We start from the raw sequence: 20067 nt of genomic DNA on the forward strand, positions 1-20067 counted from the left end.
AAGATGTCCCAACAAAATTTAAAAAGATTTTCCACAAATCAAGATTTGAAAACAGATAAAAATAAATAAATAAGTGAAATAAAATACTGTAAAGTGTCTACTATTTATCTTCTTTTTTCTTTTTTTTCTTTTTTTATTTTCCTGAAAACAATGCCGAAACAAACAGAAAGAAAGTGAAGATGTCTCGGAGACTCGGACGACCTGGCTGACTGACTGGTGTCATAAAACGACGTCACCAAGTGACGCGAATTACTCAAATTGAAAAATGAAACGGCCCACTTCACTTTTCTTATTGGGTCTCTCATCTTTTATCCTCTTCTGGGTTTTGTTTGTAGGTCTCTCTGAGTCTGACCAAAAATTTAGGGCCTGACCCAAAAAAATTCAGGGCCCTCTCTGTTTCTGTCTCATTTGGATCAGAGAAGTTTTGAGCCCAAACTTCCCTTGAGCTGGGTAACAAAAAACAAAGGCCAGGAAATAAAAAGAAAAGAACAGAGAGATCTTGCTTGCTCTCATGTTTGATTGAGAATGATATTTAAAAAGTCAAACTCAAAAGTTTCCCTTAAAAAAAGAAAATTCCAAATCTCCCATACGTCCAAGGTGACATATTAAGAAAAGAAGACGACCTTAGAATAGTCATATTAACAATGGAAAAGCAAGGCATATTAAAAGACACCTCATAATTTGTAATATTCCATTTTGGACACACAATAAGAGGTGCAATTCAAGTTAATCCCTTAAAAGATTACACAACACAACAGAGAAAATTCTCTCTAAAATGGCCATTACTGAGTTTCTTGGTAATTGGCCAAGTTGAATTATGATTTGGCCGGAAACTGCCGCTAGAGAAGGCAAGGATGATAACATTGCCAACCTGGGCAGCCAGGACACCAGTTCCAGAATTCTCAGTCAGACTACATTCTAACTTTTACTAACTCACAAAACCTTACTGAAGAAGGCAAGGATGATAACACTTGCCCTTTTCTGGGCCTTTATGAAGCTTTTCAATAGCTACTGTACACTAAAATGGTAATATGGCAAGCTGTATGGCAGCCAATTCACAAGATATGCCGAGTTTCTTTCCTTCTTTTTTAATTACGAACCAAATTAAGTGCACGAGCATATGTCTGCGCAGTCGGCTTGCCATTTTCTGACCCCCGGGATTCGGTGTTATGGTAACATGGGATCACCAGATGATGCAAGCATATGTAACTCTGCTTCCTTGGCTGCCCGTTCACTAGTAAAATCTACTCTTGAATCACCTGCAGATATTAGAGACTAAACTTTAATCGACTAAGATTCATAACAGAATAACATCAGATAATACCAGTAAAGTAATAAGATCCTGCAAACAAGAACAAAGCATTAGACTCATTAGGCGGACAGTTAGGTGATATACCTTTCTGTCCAATCTACATTTCCATGAAAGCAAAGGCTGGATTTCATACTATCAAGCAAAAGCCACATCGAGAAAATTATCAACAAAATAATGTTATTAAAAGAAAAAAGATTAACCTATAAGAATTCATGATGTCACCATTTTCATTTCTAAGTTTCTAACCATGTGCTACCTCTCCCTCTAAAAGAGGTTTGGGTTAAACCTGCAGGAGGGAAGAGATTTGACGAGGGGGGCAGTACACCCCACTGAGTGAATGTTGCCATTTGATTATTCCATCACTCAGACTATTTTGTCTGAAATGAATTCCAGACATAGCAAGCCCAGCATATTGTCTACCCACACCTGAAGCGTAAGATGGGGTTTTGGAATTCACACAGGTCATTCTTTTCACCATCAATGTGTATTATGCAAATGAAAATAAAATTCATTGCCAAAACTAGTATAAACTGAAGCCAACGTCATTGTCACCCCTATGCAAAGTCAAACATGAAGTCAATCTTGTATTTTTCTAGTACACAGACAAGAACAGCATACACTCAGGTGACGGATGCAACCACAATTGAGCATGAAAAATCTACTCACTCAGAAGCACATGGATACTGACCAAATTAAAAAAACTAGTCGAAAATGCTTTTATGAGTCAGAAAATTCCTCCCTCGTGCCATGAGGAAAGAAATAGAAATAGAAAATAACGACCAGTCACCAATGGAGTCACGATTGCATACCAAAAACTTGGCGAAGCCCTTTTACAGCATCAAAGTTCTTGTATGTATAGCCAACAAAGCTTAGATCTTTGGGAGTCAATTGCAACTGCATGAAATTATAAGGCGATAAGGATCAACAGTCATACATTCGTACTAAATTATAAATTCCTTCAAAACGTGGCATGAGTTCGTATGAAAAGCCTATTGCAGATTTTGGTGGATCCTCTGGAAAATAGACACGAGACCTTTAAAGATAACAAAAGGGCAATAGTAATTTAAAGACCTTTGTTGCCTAATAATGCATATTCATTTTGAAAAAATGCTACACAAGATGAGAGATAAGCAAAAGCCAGTTGAGATTGATTTTCTACAACCAAATCCCCGACACAAAATAAAAAAAACAGAATTTTTGACATCAAATGGCGCTACTGCAGATTTCACAGTGGCTGGCTAATGTTTACAATTTTAACTTGACCGCATCACAAAGAAAAATACAAATAAAAAAGGAAACACAAACAAAATTTGAAAAAATAAAAATAAAAAATCCGGGTAGGATATTTTCTTTTCCCTATGGAACGTCTACTGGGTTGTCTCTTCAAAGGGACAGATAATCATAATACCAACTGACTATGCAAAGTATTACATAACATGTCTTATATAATGATGTATGCATATCATGAGTACATAAACAGTATGCATAGTTTACAAACCTTTCGTGAGGGTCCTGAGCCAGTTCTTGATGACACTGGAGGCTCCAACTAAGCACAAATGCAAAAGATGCAGGAAATCAATAAACACATTATGTTTCACAGTGACGTAATGAAGCTTCTAGATATCACATAAATGAAAGCGTACAGGAGCTAAAAAGGTGTAAATTAGTGGAACTGTTATAGCAGTAATATTAGTAGAAGAGTAAAAGAAGAAACAATAATGTTGGTGCAAATATAAAGAAACCATGAAATAAGAAAATATAAGGATGATATTGTACAATACCTCGTCAAACTTCATAAAGTTCTGGGTATCAAGTTCCCCATTCACTTCTGGTTTGAATGCTGCCTCCATTTCATAGAGTTTGTCCCACACAATGTTCTTGAACCAAGGATGAGACTGATACAGCATAGTTATACAATTATAAGGCAAAGAACATATCGATGTGAGGATCCCGAAAAACATTTTATTTAAATATGAGGGCCTCACTTTGATTTGATGTGCGCCACCAGTACCTAGCCTATATTCAACATCACAGAGCAACCTGCAAATAAGATCCTTAGCCTCAGCTGTCAACCTTGCATCTTCTGGAAATTTTAAGTGGTTTCTCCAATGAACAATCTGCCAGAAATTGACAAATAGAGTGAGGAGAACTTTGTATATGAAACTGAAGTGACCTTAGCTCACACCTATGACTCACCATGGAAACTTTGCACTCAGAGTTATGTGAGGAGTATCACGTTACCTTTCTGCATGTAGTTATTGGATCATCTGAATAAAATGGAGGGTAACCAACAAGCATTTCATACATTATTGCTCCCAATGACCACCTAAATCAAACGATGCATATCACCAACAAAAAAGATGACAGAAGGCGAGAGATAATAAAATATTCAATTATCAGTTACCAGTCGCATTCCATTCCATATCCTTTCTTCAATAGCACTTCAGGTGCAATATAGTCGGGGGTCCCCACAGTTGAAAATGCCTATCCGAAAAAAAGGGGGGAGATATAGTGAGGGAAACATTTTAAGGGGTAAGGCTGAAGATGTACTGCAAAAACAAGTCAGTAAAGATGTTAGCGTACCAATTTCCTCCTGTTCATCTGCCAATGCTGCAGCTGTTCACGGGGGCTTTTCCAACTACTCCTATTATCCGCATCAGGAACGCATACGTCGATATCCATTGGTTCTGTCAAATTTTCATCATCCATAGTTCTATTTTCATGCAGTGAAGGTAAAGTTGTACAATCAAGAGGCTTACAGAGGCCAAAATCCGAGAGTTTCATGTGACCATTTTTATCCAGAAGAAGGTTGTCTGGTTTAATGTCTCTGAAAAGGCAGTGAATACAAAGTGGTGAGACAAGACTAAATACCTAATGCATACAAATATCAACCCAGAATAATACATCAAACAACAAATATTTTGATAACAAAAGAATAATTTAATAACATGAGAGTAATATTTGTCTTCAACCTGTGTACATAGTTGTGTTTCTGGATAGATTCAATGGCCAGTACACTCTGTGCAATGTAAAATTTAGCCACACTTTCAGTTAAGGTGTCTTCCCTCATCAGCAGAGTCATCATGTCACCACCGGGCAGATATTCCATTATTAAATATAAGTACTCAGCATCCTGAAAGGAGTAGTAAAGTTTAACTATGCAATGGCTGGCAACTTCAGCCAGCAAGTTTCTTTCAGCTCTAACATGTTCCACCTACAAGGGAAAATGAAAAAATATGACCAGCAATAGTTCAATGAAGAAAATCTTAGAACGAGTTCCAGTGGTAGGTTTGGAACAAAGTCACATGTATGGTCTTACCTGTCCTCTCTTAAGCATTTCAGATTTCTTCAACTTTTTCATGGCATAGATATTGCCAGATTTTTTCTCTCGACACAATCGGACCTGTAGTTTGAGCATGCATTAGGAAAGGTATGCTACTATCAGCAATTGCATTTGGAAAATATATAAGAAGCAAATAGAACAAGCATAGTTTCTGAAATTAAAGCTAACTTTAAGCTCACATGATCCAATGAACACCGAAAAGCTTAGTACATTTACATTCTTAAGGATACTATGTTCAATACTGACCTCACCAAAGGCCCCCCTACCAATGATGGTCAAAGGTTCAAAATCATCAACACAAATCTTGTGCCTTTTAAGTCGCATGAATTCTGTTTCCTTTCGCTCTAAGTCTTTGATCAGGTTGACTTGTACCTCCTTTGGCACATCTGAGGAAGCTAATTTCCTTTCCAACACCCATCGTCTGCAACAAAAAGAAACATCATGTCAGTAATTCCTTAGTTGCATCTTTGAACTAAAACATTTTGCAGTGTCCTTGAAAGATTTTCACCAGAATATTTAAATCTTAAGAATACAACAAGGGGGCAGTAATACCTATGAAAAAGCAAATTTTAGAAACTGAATGGAATATGCACACGTGATCTATCACATATCAGAAGATACCGACTCAATTGTTCATGCAAAGTTGCAGTGTTTGAGAAGATAAGTTTCTTATTTGCCACTACCTATCCTTATAGAACTTTGGTGTGGAACTCTATCAAAAGCAAAGGTGATAACGCTATCCTTAACCTCAAATTTTAGGGGACCCTTCTTAATTTGAAGATTTTGGGAAAGAAAAGCTGCCCCTTGCAAGAGTGGACTCCACCAAATATCTGAGTATTGTTGATCAAGACTGGTTAAAATACTCATTGAGCATAATCTTGAAGATTTTTAGAAAATCAATGTTTTCGCCGACAATTAGTTGGTATACATTTGAGGGTAGTAGTCTAATAGATGTAGAGCCTAAATCAGAGCTGAGGTTTGAGCTTGTGGATGATGAGATGGTGCCAAAGGTTGCTTTGAGATCACAGAGCTCAATGAAGGCTAGGGATGCCATTGCTCATAATCTCTTGCACCATGGCCTTGCAGGCACTAGCTTTCTTTAGTGGATAGATAGATAGATACTTGTGCTGTGCTCTCTCAGATTTTTTTGCTTATTAATCTGTTGTTATCAACTAACTTGTTGCAGTTTTTCCTGTTTTGTTGTAGAAGTCCTTGTCATCATTTCCTCCTTATTTTGTGATTTGTTTGAAGAAGGGGGGGCTCTCTGTAAAGGGCATACTTGCCCCTTCCCACAAATGGATGATTGTAATTTGTACTGAGTTTTATACATTAATATCACAGAAACACTTTGTTGTAACCTCAAATTCCATATGACATTGAATGGCAATAACAAGATAATCCGAGGAGACCAAATACTATAAATAACAATAACAAGATCAGAACCCAGACGGTTCAGATTTAGCAAACTTCAATCTATTGCCCAATGGAGAAACTACCATATTTGTTTCTATCTAAGAAACTCTGATTTCTTTACTTATCCCCACATTTCCTAAACACAAATGTAAAGAGAAACACATGTTTCAATTAACCAAAACATGATAATAACACACATTTAGTTCTTGCCAAATTTTCAAATAAACCAAACAGCACAAATTGAAAGCAATTGATGAAATGGCGAAATCCAAAGCTATGCTATGTCAAGTCGTATCCCCAAACATGAAGAGTTTCATGATTCACAGCCCAAATTACTACCCAAACTACATTACTTAAGCAATCAAACAAAGCTTAAGTGCATAACAAGGTGAAAATCTGTAAGCAATTAAGTTGAAACATACCTCTCTTTTCGTTCTTGAATGTTCTTCATCTGAGCTCTGTAGTGGTTCTCTATGAACTGTTTGGCTGCTGCCACCTTCTCCATCGTCAAGCTTGACCCCAACACCTCCTCTTCCTGCTCCTCTTGATCCTCCATTACAGTCTATGTATCGTCTATTTCTCTCTCTAGAGAGTATCAGTTTTCTCTCTCTAGAGACTCACTCTGGAGCTCGTTTTTATTGCAACGACGACGAGTAGATGATGAAAGAGAACCTCAGAAAACCTCCTTCGTTCTAGCTTCCATTTACTCCTCAACCGCCATTCGCATGCCACGTGTCCGGGTCGTACTTTTCACTCTGACTCATCTTGACGTGGCGGGGATCGATTGACCGGTAGTGGCAAGCCCACGGAATTTCGAAGCAGGCGATCGGAGCTGGTTGATTTCTTTATCAATAATTTTCACGATCGCTGCCACAGGATGAGTGGTGGAAGCACGCGCTTGCAAGTGGGAGTGTGACGCACTCCACGTTGTTGTGAGAGGAAGTGTAGTTGTCATATTTAATGACGCTTTATCACATTTTTTTACGTGAAAAGCACAAAGACGGCCCCGTAAGTTGGCAGTGATTGGGGCGTGATGCGCACTCGCCTTTCATAGGATGTGGATCTGTTCAATGTCCAGGTCAGTGATGTAGTGTCTCTGCTAAAACACCCTGGACCTCGTGTTGTAATTACCGTGCAAGTTGTATCCCCTGTGGACAGGTCTAGAATAGCCGTTTTTTTCTTTAATGGTCTTTTGTGTGTAATAATTTAGCGTGAATTATTTGATGAAAAATGTTACGGTCAATCCTACGTGGACTCAGGATTGATTTTTAATGGCATTATTATTGATTTCTGATTATCAAAGCAACACAATCGCATGTGCGTACTCATCGCCAATTGTTATTGCATTAAGGGTAAAAATTTACTTAGTTACAGAGACAAGCACTAATCTCATTAGAAAATTGTTTAAATGTAATTATTTATAAAATGAGATAAACTTTCTTGAGATATTTAGTCATATACCTATTCTTAGTACTAATAATATAGATAAACCCTACATCGTTGAATTTCTATAAACAAACCCAAAAAATGACAGCTGATTCTATTTAATTTAAATTTGATTATTAAATTACTTTGATATATTTGGGTTTTTTTATGAGGTTTTGGGGTTGAACTTGTTTTAAAAATTTGATGACATTTTTATAATTTATAATAAGTTAAAAGCCTCTTTGTTATATTGTAAATGGGTTTTAGATGTGTTTCTAAAGTCCATTTCATATAAGGTATTTTTATAATTTGAGCCCCTATATTGAGTATAATAATAAATCTCCCAACTTTCTATGGGGATAAATAATGACAAACTTTTAGAAACATGCAACCGTGACTTCCACAAAGACACAACTTATGTTAAAATGGAACTTGAAGATGAACTAGTAACTGCAATTACCATTTAGAGAGTAACAATATATATTATTATCTAAATACATATTTAATTGTCATGTGTATTCCCATACCCTAAAAAAAACACTAATTTATTGCATTATGAAATAAGAAAACACATCAAACCCAACAAAATCATATTAGCTATGATAATATATTGTGGAAAATATATTATGTTATCATAGTGTATAAATTTCTTATATGATTTAATTTAATTTGAATGAGTGATCAAATTAACAATTTAACAATATAACATATCGGATTCCAAAAGGATATCCCACTACATCGTATATCGCCTTCCAACTTATGTTTGTGCATTACTCAATCAACATAAATTCTAGTGAGATGAAAATGCTTAAGAGCGCAACTTTTTCTGCTATTATTTTTTGTTTTTCAACCTTATACGACATTTAATGTGCATACTATGACATCAGGGACGGTCCTATGAATTGTACAACCTAGCCTATAGCCCATGTGAGTTTTTTTTATTTATTTCTTATAGTTAATGTTAATGTTAATCCCATTTATAGCATAAATATTAATTTGAACTTATTGGATAATTGTAGCGTTACCTTTAATTGCCGTGTGTTTATCTGACTCTATTTGTGATGATAAATTTTCATTTTTGAATTTTCTTATGAATTTTATTTTCTCTTAATTCATTTTTGTTCATCATGGTAGATCTTAGTCGACATTTTTGGTGTAAAATAGGCCTTTTAAACAAATAAAATAAAAATGATATGTTGTTAAATTGTATATATATACACACACCCACATATGATCAATTTCATAAGCCTAAAATCTAATAGTTCAATAAGGTAAATCTAGCCCACCCAATTTTAAAATCCTGAGTCTGTCCCTGTATGACATTGCATTGGAATATAACCCCAACATTATGATGTCATATTGATTGAAAAAAGAAAAAGAAAAAGGAAAGGTTTGAAAAAAATGTGGCATTGTTTGTCTTTCAAATTATGTGTAAAAAACGAGGTCTAGTCAAGTGAAAAATGACCTTGATTTACAGACCAGTGGTCTCAAGTTCGAACTTCTATGGCATCTTAGTAATATGTGTGTGTGAAAAACTCTCCTCCTTTTATAATTTAAATTATCGTTTGTATTTTAAAAAATTGTGTAAAATTAAAAATTCCCTATTTAAGACATGACGTATGTACTTACCCTAGTGAAAGAGGCCCAAGGCCAAAGCCCGAACGTAAAGGAAGAGACTAACCAATTGGCCCAGCCAAGTTGACCACTAACTACCAGTTGTAAATTTATATACCGCACAGGAGTATCCCTTTCTATTTTGGGTTGTTTGGCCTGCGATGTATGGACTTTTTTTGTTGAGTTCGGATCAAGTGTGTACAGTTGTACAGCTCTTCCAACCATTTGCCGGCCAAAACAGCGTCGTATGGATGCCAATTGAATTCGACAGTGCAAACCAAAGGCAAGGGGAGGTTTTTAGATACTGAAAAGCAAGCTTCACCAGAGAGTCGGCGAGAGTCGAGCTCTGAAACTGGTGGAGGTGGCGGTGGAAGACATGGGCGATCCCTATCGCATATACTACACTCCCACTGGCACTGACAGAGGTTCTTTAATTTTCCCTCCCCCGCATCCCATGACCGCCAAAATTTCATTTTCCCGAACAAATTGCACACAATTTCCACTCGCTTTCTCGCATTTTCTTAGCATCCAAACAAACCATGACTACATCAATTGAATGATTTATAATTTATAGCATTTGATTATGTGCATATTATCCTTAATAATCTTTGTGTTAATTGGATAATTTGTGTTTTTTCCTAATTAATTGCGTTCCAGGCGATGTTGGTAGGCCAAGCTTTCCTGGTTACTTGTCGTCTGAAACACCCTCATTGCTATTCGATCCTACTCTTCCCTCTACTGAGCCTCCGAGTTATTCGTCTGATTTTTTGCAGAGAGATGTAAGAACTTTGTTTAACACCATATGAGTATGTATATGAAGGAATTTTGTTATTGAATGGTTTGGATGTACTTGCAGATAAGATCATTGACCCCTGGGGCCTATGCTGTGGATGCTACTGGGGGCATTCGATTTCGACCCGAACCTATTCTTGGTGTAGCAGCATCAGCAGGAGCTAGCATAAAGGGCTATCCATCTCCTTTGGAAGTTCCAAGTTTGCTAAGCCAGAGACAGGATGCTGCTGCAGTTAGCATTAGTGCAAGTGTTCCTGCTGACATAAGTAAAGAAAGGCCTCCTGGCTCTTTGAGCAATGTTGATGGTCCTCCAGTTCTGAAAGGGGAATCAAACGTTTTGTTTGTTGATGGACTTCCCACCGACTGTACCCGAAGAGAAGTAGGCCGTATCCTTTTGCTCCTGTCGAGGCAACAGACCGTAGATTCAGATTTTATGGATATCGAATTGGCTTGGCGGGAATGTGCTCATTATATTGCTTTGTTCTGTCATTTTGAAAACCTTAATTTGCAATGTAGATATATTCCGTCCTTTTATTGGGTTTAAAGAAATCAAAGTTGTTCACAAGGAGCCTAGACGTGTAAGTCTGCTCATTTACCTGCTTCTATTGAGTAACCTTCAGAGACTTCGATGTGGTTTCGCATAGTTATTTGTTACTATTGATGTCTGGGTTACTTTACTTTTGTTTGAGCTTTGTCTCCATGTTACTGAACTTTTAAATGAACTGCAGAGTGGAGATAAGGCTATGGTTTTGTGCTTTGTGGAGTTTGCTGATCCAAAGTGTGCTTTGACTGCTATGGAAGCTCTTCAAGGTATTATATGTGCAATTAACCATGATTTATCCACTTACAGCACAAAGTGTGATATCAAATTTTCCACTTATCAATTTTACCATATTGGCAGTTAGTGATTTTTATTTCCGGAAATTGTATGTTACATTCAGAAGCTGATTATGTAAAGAACTTTGTATTGTTTAGAATCCTGTTTAACACAATGAATTTACAAGGCTTCAGCGATTTCTAGTAATTTGAGGGAATTCATCACTTATAAAGCTCTGAAATGTGGATGCACGCAGGTTACAAGTTTGATATCAAGAAACCCGATTCTTCTGCATTGAGGATCCAATTTGCACATTTCCCTTTTCGTCTACCAGCCGATGGCAATGAACAACGAATTGGAATCCCACGGTGATGGAAACAATGCTGGGATGAAATCTGTCTGACTTATACAATATGAGCATTCGTTTTGATAGTGAATTGTGTAAATCAACAATTAGAATGATATACTTAGGTCGTGGAATGATACACTACACGAGCAGCTCCATACACCAGGGGCTTTAAATCTTGACTTGGCCTCCACAGATTTCATGGTTGTAGTTTTGAAATGGGTAAGCCATTCGCTAAAATTGCTGCATTGTTTGTTGACTGGGGTAGAGGGGTCTAGACAGTGCAGCTTAACTCAAGTTTAGGACAACGGCACAGGAATGCCGAAATATGTGGCTGGCTGGAGCCTCTTTCATGATGGCTTTAGTAGGTTTTGACTTGGTATTTGTAAATATTGAACTGGTGTTTATCCAAGGGTCTTCGTTTGGTATTGATAGAAATCAAACGAGCTCATCCCGGGCTTCCAGCATAAGCTTGCCTTGATCAGAGAAGCGTAGGGACGGTAGTAGGTTTTTTATGCTTGAAGAACTTGAAGCTATAATGTAAGATCTAAACCTATGGTACAAGATTCTGGACTGGAAGAGAGGAAGACTATCAATGAACTCTTCATGAAAAAACAGTTTTGCAGATCGACCAAAAAAAATGTTTTTATATAAAAACTAGCAATAATAATACAAATTATTTTGCATTATGAGGTTGACATCAGTAAAGCATTTATAATAATAATTTGTTATAAAAACCTATAATAATGTCCATCTTGAAATTGAAGTGTTTAGCATGGAAAATGCCTCCTACTTTGGGGAACTGTTAGTTGGACTTAATTAATGATCTTAACTTTATATAATAATAAGAAAGATACAAGTACCCCGACACCCCCCGAGTCTTTAAGTATTTCTTAAACTTAAACTAAGTAGACTATTACAAATTGATTAGGGAAACAAAGCCCCAAAGGTTAGTGAGGAGTGAGAGAGTGTGTTCACATTTATGGCCTTCTCCTTCTTTGGCCCCTTTGGTTTTAAGATAAAATGATAAACTGAGTTGTGTGGTTGGCACAAAAGAAAAAGGAAAATGCCATGAGATAAATATAATATATTAGGAAGCAAAAGCATGCAACAAAAAAGAATATATATATTTTGGCATTCAATTTCATATGGAATCTGAGGTTACAACAAAGTGTTTCTGTGATATTAATGTATAAAACTTGGTACAAATTACAATCATCCATTTGTGGGAAGGGGCAAGTATGCCTTTTACAGAGAGCCCCCCATCTACAAACAAATCACGAAATAAGGAGGAAATGATGACAACGACTTCTACAACAAAACAGGAAAAATAAAACTATAACAAGTTAGTAGATCAATCTGATCTGAGAGAGCACAGCAGGGCACAGAGAGCAAACTCTATGGTATCTATGTATCTATTAACTAAAGAAAGCTAGTGCCTGCAAGGCCATGGTGCAAGAGATTATGAGCAATGGCATCCCTAGCCTTCATTGAGCTCTGTGATCTCAAAGCAACCTCTGGCACCATCTCATCATCCACAAGCTCAAACCTCAGCTCTGGTTCAATTTCCTCATTTCTAAGCTCGCATATGTTGTGCAAAACACAGCATGCCCCGAGCACTACGGGCAAGTCCTGCAGCTTCACCTCGGTTCGCTTCTGCAAGCAATACCACCTCCCTTTTAGCCTTGCAAATGCATCTTTAGCAGCATTCTGAATCTCCCCAATCTTCTCATTGAAAGCATGCTGTGTCCAAGTGAGATGCTGCTGGGTGTAGGGCACCAAAACCCAGTCCATCAAAGGGTACCCAGAGCTCCCAACAATCCAAACACCTTTCAGCAAGCCATTGTTGGCCCTCTGATGCAAAGCAGACTTCTCCAGAACCTGATCATCAGGCATTGATCCAGGCCAACCAATGCACACATCAGTGAAAACCCCTCTTGGGTCCACAACACCTTGCACTGTGATTGAGTAAGAAGTCTTCTGGTTCCTCTCTGTGTGCCTCTTGTTGAAATAAGCAGCTACACTGATCTTTGGAGCTATAATTGGAATATGGGTTGTGTACATGGACCCCACAACATTGGGTATGCCTGAAATGGCCTCAAACTCATCTTTGATCTTCCTCACCACACTGTCCTCAGGCCATTGCAGATACTTGGGCATGAGCACAGTTCTAATTGCAGAGCAGACCTCAAGAACAAGTTTATGGCAAGTTGAGATGCCAAGACCAAATTTTTTAGATACAAGGCGAAGAGGGTCACCTGTTGCTAGTCTCCACAAACAAACAGCAACTCTCTGCCTCACCGGAATTGCGTTTCTCAGAGTTGTGTCTTCTTTTTCAATGGCGGATTTGAGCTCCTGGCATATCAAATCGAACGTGGCCCTCCCCATCCGAAACGCCTTCTTGAATTCCGATTCTGGAAAATCGGGTTGGTTGCACTCGTCCCACCAGGCCTTGGACCGGTCCTTGACCCACAGCCTCCTGTGATGACCCGCCGCCGACCCAGTACCCGGTTTCGCCTTATCGGACCCGTCGGCGGCCACCGCCACCGCCGCAGCGGCAGCGCAAGCCGCGCTTCTCGACCGCTTTCGCTTCATCGTTTCGGATTCTTCGACCTCCGAATAGCAGTCCTGGAAATCGGAGTAGTAATCTAACATGGCTTTGGTTCTCGTCTTGTGCTTCTCTTCGATAAACGACGCGTCGTCATTTGAGGCCCTGTCGTGCTCTTGTTCGTCTTCCTTCTCTTGCTCCTCCAGCAACGACAGGGAAGCGATGATGCCCTTCAAGTCTTTCTTCTTGGCGTCACCGTCGTCCTGGTCGTTGCTGTTGTTATTATTGTTGCCCTTACGACGCCGTTTCTTGGAATTGCCATTATCGTTCATTTGGGTGTGCAGAGAGGTTCGGAGCAGGGTGCAGAGGTAAGTCTTCTGGGTGTGGGCTATTTGGCAGCTCCAGTTTCATATAGCAGCTGAGCTGAGACGTCTGGTCTTGACTGCAGCAACAACAATAACAAGGAAATGAAAGGGAGGAGAAGAAGCAAAAGTAGAAAAAGAGAGAGAGAGAGAGAGAAAAGGTCCTTGGCTTTGAACAGTATAAAATAACCTTAATTATATGTGTGAAATGGAAACACCAGTGTGAACGCAGAGATTGAAAATTTGGATTGGGATTGAGAAAATGGGACCCCTTATTATATTATGCGCATATGTTACTGGCTGTCCACATTAGAATGAGAGAGGAGATTATCTATCATATGCAATGATTAAGGTAATTAAGTCGTATTTAATTAAGGTTTCGTTTGTAAATACTTTTGAAAAAAACACTTCTATTTATAAAGCGTTTTGTGACTCAAAATCACTAATAAGTTATTATGCTAAATACTATTATAAACGTTTTTAATTATCAAAACTCGCTTTTAACCATTTTAAAAAACACTCCAAACCAACTCGTCATGGACGCAACACTTGTAAATTGATCAGGAATTGGGTTGGAAATTAAATGCGATGAGAGGACTAGAATAAGATGGCATTTTGTACAAAAACGTTGACTTGGGGCCCCTTTTGCGTGTGAAAATGCGGATAAAATAAGAGCGTTTAAAAGGTGTCAGGTGTGAACGCGGGTTCGGAGTGGCGGTGGTTGGTGGGTGTAAGACGGTGACTAGCGATTACCTGGAACTTAGGAAATGCTTTCTTTTTTCATTTTTCTTCGTTTTATTTTGGAAAGTCTGATTGGGAATGTTACTTTTGTGAGAATAACAACGCCAAACTTCAAACCTTTTTGACAATTCCAGTATCCTTTTTTTTTTATTGGGCGGAACAATTCCAATAGTTTTTGGAAAAGTATTTGTGTTGGGCCTGATAAATGGAACCATAGATCTGCGGGCCAGTATGATATTGTGGAACCCACAACTAATCCACATCATGCTGACATTATGACATTTTAAGGGCTTTTTGATTTTCAACTGTTGCAACTTGCCGGATGAATAATTACTCTTAATTACTTGAGTTATAAAATTTAATTCTTTATAAATGAATATTTTATTTAATAAAATGAATATCATTCATATTAATCTCAAAATGCCTGTGTGTCACTTGGGTATTATTAATTATGAGTTCCACCAACAATAATTTCTAAACAAGAGAGAAGTTATACATTTATCGTATATAATATGAAGATTGCAGATGGAAGATTGGTATGGAGTCCATGCTTGTCCAACAAGATAAGAAAAGCGGTGTAAACTTTCAACTCCTCTTTACTCGTTTTGATTTGCCAACAGCTTCATTGGAAACCTTTTCCACATGTATTTAATATTTTTAATTTTGGAACATTGCAATGTACAGTTGGCTACAATACGGTGGGCCCTCACGAGGTACCAAAATTCAAAAATATACACTACTTTTGACCATACGCAATAGGACAATCGTGGTTGAAAAGCTATTTTCATTGTCCCAATTTCCGGAGAAAAATAAAAAGTAACAAAAACATTGTAAGTTGTAACCAAGAGGCGGTCCAACTGAGGTTAAAAAGGGAATAACACTGCGAATTTATCGACCAGATGAGGAACAGAGGACATGTTTTAATGTTGTACTCTTCCAAAGATTCTCGTTTATTATGATAATCCAACATTAGATTGGTAATTACGTTTGCTAATATTGGCTCAGCAGTTTTATTTATTTATTTATACATCCAAAGAAACAAGACCTGTCTTTCCAAGATTTTGGCCACAGATGAAAACAGACGACAAGTTTCGAGAAAAAAAACCAACGTTTTTCGCAAGTCAAAATGTTGATATACAGTTCCATTTTGATTGATGACTCTTTAGGAGTTGGTCACCCTCGTTTGGTTTGAGTTGTGTTTGGTTTGGGTTCTGCGGTTCTTTCCCCACTGTTTCATCCCAAAAAAAAAATGTTGACAGACTATGGCTTGTATTAAATAAAAAATAAAAATGTTGACCTGGTCAACCAAAGGCCATGCAGTTTCATGTACCGTGTGTCCAGCTAACAGGCCTTGAACGGGTCCAAATTACTGATGATATTATTGGATTTTTGTTGCTCAAGCCGGACACGGATTGGTTTAAATAATCCCGGTCCAAGATGAAATCCTGGGTCAGATGTTTTAGTGGGGTCGGCTAAACTCCAATACAATTCACAAAGACATTTGAACAAGCAAAGTCTAGAAATGTTAGGTCTAGAACATTTGAAATGGTAAAGCCTGCGCTGCAGTTTAACAAGAAATCTTAATGCATAAAATGAGAAATTCGATTTTCCTACAACAGCCTCATTAAGACTTGTTTGAAGTATATACAAATACAACACATTAGAGCTGTCTAACCTAATCTGGAGCAAAAAAGTCTAGCGTTAGTTTCTTGAAAATGTGGCAACGGTGCACTGTTTCAGCAGGCATGCAGCACAGCAAAGACAATGGCATGTAATTCTCATAGCTTCGATTCAGTTTCAAATATTCACAAACCCATAAAGTTGGTGCATGGCAGAGATGGGATCAAGTAAGGGATTTGCCAGCCCATTCTCGCTCTCGTCGCTTTTGCTTGGCTTGCATCCGGTTGAACTTCTCTTTCCCCTTCTCCAAAAGAGGGTCATGCACAACGTAGTCATTTGGGTCCTCCTTGCGAGACATGCGATCCTGCGCAGTGATTTACAGAAAAACACTTTAAGCCATAGAAAAGCAGAAATCTAGATGAAGAGCAAATTGATATTTGTTCAAAGAATATTTAAAATGTGAAGAGGAGTCCCTTTTCATTAATTAAATTATGTCATTCCATTTGCATATGCGGATGAAATAATCTAATTCCATTTGCATTTTCATTAATTACTTTCCTGATTTGCATTATTTCCGATTCAAATGAAATGGCATAAACAAATATGAACTGCAGAAGCTTACCTTCCCACTCTCAGGAGCAAATTTTAACGGAACAGCTTTCCAATCAGATGCATCTTCATCTTTGCCACCTCCAGATTCAATACCTGAGGCTGTGCGACTTTCAAATATACCCTTCTTAAACTTCTCAAGTTTTGCCAGAACCTAACAGCATCCAATCCATAAAAACAGGGTTATATATACACACAATAAAGTAGCTTATGGTAAATAGTTATACAAATGAATTAAAGATGATATCCACACATGCAGCGAGTGCAGTCCCAAATTCCCGAAAACAGGGACTTTTCAATGCACAATTCATGGGTTCTGTTTCATTTAGCCAGCTGATGGAATCCATTACTTGCATCTACTACATTATCATGTTTAAATAGATTTTAAAAATGGCCAGTTTCACCTACTCCGATGGTTGAAGGGAGGACAAGAAAGTAAATATGTAAATCAAGAAAACAATACATAAAAGGGCCAATCACACATAACATACTTCATCTTCTCGTCCTTGATTTCTACGCTTCTTCTGTTTCTGTAATTGTCTTCCTCTTTCAGCTTCACCCAACAACTGTAAGTCTGCATCAGCATTTGCCATGCGTTCAGCTCTTGCCTCTGATCCTATCCCTTTTTTCTTCAAGGATAGTTTTTCCACCTTTTGTTGATCATCATTAATGCTTTCAACAATGGACCTGGCAAGAAGGAAATGAAGAGATTCTTTTGAATATATTTTCAGACGTGTCAGTCTTCGTAATCTTGCTTAAAACAAAAATCTGCCAAAACATCCCCAACACCCAAAACTTTGCCTCGAAATACATTTTCGTTCATCATAACATTGAATTGAAACTGATAAAGCCACGAACTCTTTGAAGGAATCCTTGCAAACAAATATAATGTCAAGAAAATTTCCAACATCTTTACCTTGATGCAGGTGTTTCACGCTGATTTGGGCTAGAGCTCCCTGCATATGCATGTGATAGGTTAAGAAAATGGGCGTAAATTATTAAGGAAAAAAAAAAAGTGTCAATTAAAAGGTATTATGCATTCATTATTCCTCATAAGGAGAAAGTTTAATACATTGAGGACAATTAGGTACCATTATGCATCTTTGACTTTGGTGGGAGATCTCCCAAATCCTTTCTTTTCCTGAGTATTTGCTGACGCATTCGTGCATCAAAGTTGGCCTCATCATCGTCATCATCGCTATAATTGAGGGTGTTATAAAAGTTGGATTCTGAGTCTTTCCCGGGCTCGTCTTTTTTTGAGATTAGAGCTTCTCTGATAGATAACTGTACATGCCTTGTTTTGGCATCAGAGTTCTGCATTCAAAACATGTGCCGGAGGTAAGTTCTTTGGATGATCCTATTATATGACAGACAGAATATGCATATGTAAATGATGAAAAATGTTAGCCAAGTTGGTTGTCAGGACAATATTAATCTTAGTAGTAAGATTGATGGGGGATAAATCTAGAATAGTAGTAAGAGTGATGGGGGATAAATCCAGATGTGATTTCATAAAGATAAAGAGTAATCCACTTCATATTAGGCAATAATCACATTCGCAAGATCATAAACCCTTAGACCTAAAAAATAGCAACATTTCAACCATTCTATACAAACAAGGCATAAAAAGAGATACAGGATAATTACCACGTCGTTAATTGGAACTTCGTCCTTCAGAAGACGAGGATCATCCAATACATCATGACTGCTCTTGATTTTTGTCTTTACAGCTGCCAATTCTTTCTCCTCTTCTTCAGCTTCTTCTCCAAACGAAAGCAAGTTCAGCTTTCTGCATCGTGGAAACAAAGCGCGCGCACAACATACGCCGTAAGTGTAATGACATTTTTAACAACATATATTGTGGCATCACTGCATTTATTTTCACAGACACAGGTAAACATAAACAGACATGCATGAGTTCCATCAAGAAAGGAAAAAGCTTACTTTACAGCTTTCTTCTTTGTGTCTTTGTTGTCAGCGTCATTGGTGGATTCCGTCGATGGCTTTGCACGTACTCTTGGAACAATATCATCAAAGGGGTTCCATAACACCTAAAACAGGGAATTTAGCACCAAAACAAAATTTCAAATCACATAAGCATATAGAAAGAGGAAAGCTTAAGGCTTACTTAAGGATCATGTTTAGCTACCTCTACTGATAGTATCCTTGGTGGTGGGTCCAAGGGTCGATCCTCCTTGTCAGTTTCAATATCACCCAACCTCACAAGATTATATATTGAATCCCCAGTCACCTAAAAAACAGAAAAAAGAAAAGAAAAAAAAAGAAATGAGTTTGGTTCCTTGGTTTTCTACTGATACTCATAATTGCTGTACTGCTGCAGCTAGCGATTAAGTTATCATTACCTTCCCAAATATAGTATGCTTCTTGTCAAGCCAATCAGAGCGGTCCAAGTTCATAAAAAACTGGCTCCCATTAGAATTGGGTGAACCAGAATTTGCACAAGCAACTAAACCCCGATGCTTGAATCTCAAACGCGAATGAAACTCATCAGCAAAAACACCACCATAAATACTTTCACCACCTGCAAAAAACCCACCAACAATTCAAGCTCAAAATCCAAAATCTGAAGTAACCCATATTACTATACATATTCAACAACCGAAATTCTCAATATTTTCTGCGATTACCTGTGCCTGTGCCGGTGGGGTCGCCGCCCTGAACAAGAAAGCCTTTGATAATGCGGTGGAATATGGTGTTGTCGTAGTAGCCTTCGAGGCAGAGCTGAATGAAGTTCCTGACGGCCTTTGGGGCCTCTTTGGGCCAGAGCTCCACGTCGAGCGGCCCATGGGTTGTTTGCAGCACCACCTTGCCCTTCGTCGGTGGCTCTAATACGTATATCGACGACATTGCTCACGCACCACGGCGTTTCCAGAGAACTGAGCTCCACTGGGAATTGGGAAATCGATTGCTATCTGATTTCCGGTTGGTTCAGTAATTGGGGAAGAAAGGGTTTGCGGATTTCGACTGCACCGGCTCGAGCCGACGTCGTTTTGTCTTGATTGGTATTTGGGCCGCCATGGGCCATGATCGCTGGTAGCGGCAAATTCAATTCGCACCAAAAAGGGTTGCACCGCTGGCATCGTTTTATTTGTTTTTTCCATTTT

The 20067-nt window shown here is 38.2% G+C and overlaps 4 protein-coding genes across 4 annotated transcripts; 1 reads left to right on the forward strand and 3 right to left on the reverse strand.

Moving 5' to 3' along the window:
• Positions 1–660: 660 nt before the first annotated feature.
• LOC117631287 (serine/threonine-protein kinase tricorner) lies at positions 661–6824 on the reverse strand. The gene is made up of 12 exons (XM_034364354.1): positions 6491–6824; positions 4902–5076; positions 4632–4715; positions 4285–4526; positions 3896–4139; positions 3717–3796; positions 3554–3638; positions 3298–3429; positions 3094–3207; positions 2811–2858; positions 2122–2206; positions 661–1259 (listed from the first exon to the last, which is right to left on the reverse strand). The coding sequence occupies exons 1-12, from the start codon at positions 6622–6624 to the stop codon at positions 1168–1170; spliced, it is 1515 nt and encodes a 504-aa protein (XP_034220245.1). The 5' UTR covers positions 6625–6824; the 3' UTR covers positions 661–1167.
• A 2424-nt stretch (positions 6825–9248) lies between these two features.
• LOC117631308 (protein WHI3-like) lies at positions 9249–11649 on the forward strand. The gene is made up of 6 exons (XM_034364391.1): positions 9249–9532; positions 9765–9886; positions 9964–10285; positions 10416–10477; positions 10628–10709; positions 10973–11649. The coding sequence occupies exons 1-6, from the start codon at positions 9484–9486 to the stop codon at positions 11086–11088; spliced, it is 753 nt and encodes a 250-aa protein (XP_034220282.1). The 5' UTR covers positions 9249–9483; the 3' UTR covers positions 11089–11649.
• A 567-nt stretch (positions 11650–12216) lies between these two features.
• Positions 12217–14188, reverse strand: LOC117631299 (protein ALP1-like). Its single transcript, XM_034364379.1, has one exon. It carries the CDS (start codon positions 13940–13942, stop codon positions 12485–12487), a length of 1458 nt encoding a protein of 485 aa, XP_034220270.1. The 5' UTR covers positions 13943–14188; the 3' UTR covers positions 12217–12484.
• Positions 14189–16228: 2040 nt separating this feature from the next.
• On the reverse strand, positions 16229–20003 carry LOC117631293 (peptidyl-prolyl cis-trans isomerase CYP57). Its single transcript, XM_034364366.1, has 10 exons — positions 19591–20003; positions 19306–19484; positions 19092–19193; positions 18887–18993; positions 18590–18731; positions 18034–18256; positions 17859–17898; positions 17434–17629; positions 16956–17096; positions 16229–16697 (listed from the first exon to the last, which is right to left on the reverse strand). Exons 1-10 carry the CDS (start codon positions 19808–19810, stop codon positions 16557–16559), a joined length of 1491 nt encoding a protein of 496 aa, XP_034220257.1. The 5' UTR covers positions 19811–20003; the 3' UTR covers positions 16229–16556.
• Between the last annotated feature and the right edge of the window lie 64 nt (positions 20004–20067).

The sequence above is a fragment of the Prunus dulcis genome, chromosome 1 (assembly GCF_902201215.1).
Source record: "Prunus dulcis chromosome 1, ALMONDv2, whole genome shotgun sequence".
Taxonomy (NCBI): Eukaryota; Viridiplantae; Streptophyta; class Magnoliopsida; order Rosales; family Rosaceae; genus Prunus; species Prunus dulcis.

Bases quoted from the DNA above. Each gene is read 5' to 3' on its own strand.
- LOC117631299 (XM_034364379.1), bottom strand. From the start codon at position 13,942: ATGAACGATAATGGCAATTCCAAGAAACGGCGTCGTAAGGGCAACAAT.
- LOC117631287 (XM_034364354.1), bottom strand. From the start codon at position 6,624: ATGGAGGATCAAGAGGAGCAGGAAGAGGAGGTGTTGGGGTCAAGCTTG. The intron at 3,430-3,553 runs GTAACGTGATAC...AATTTCTGGCAG, and splicing joins CAATAACTACATGCAGAAAG to ATTGTTCATTGGAGAAACCA. The intron at 1,260-2,121 runs GTATGCAATCGT...TAATATCTGCAG, and splicing joins AGGGCTTCGCCAAGTTTTTG to GTGATTCAAGAGTAGATTTT.
- LOC117631308 (XM_034364391.1), top strand. From the start codon at position 9,484: ATGGGCGATCCCTATCGCATATACTACACTCCCACTGGCACTGACAGA. The intron at 9,533-9,764 runs GTTCTTTAATTT...ATTGCGTTCCAG, and splicing joins TCCCACTGGCACTGACAGAG to GCGATGTTGGTAGGCCAAGC. The intron at 10,710-10,972 runs GTATTATATGTG...GGATGCACGCAG, and splicing joins TGCTATGGAAGCTCTTCAAG to GTTACAAGTTTGATATCAAG.
- LOC117631293 (XM_034364366.1), bottom strand. From the start codon at position 19,810: ATGTCGTCGATATACGTATTAGAGCCACCGACGAAGGGCAAGGTGGTG. The intron at 19,485-19,590 runs GTAATCGCAGAA...GGTTTTTTGCAG, and splicing joins CCCCACCGGCACAGGCACAG to GTGGTGAAAGTATTTATGGT. The intron at 19,194-19,305 runs GTAATGATAACT...TCTGTTTTTTAG, and splicing joins AGCATACTATATTTGGGAAG to GTGACTGGGGATTCAATATA.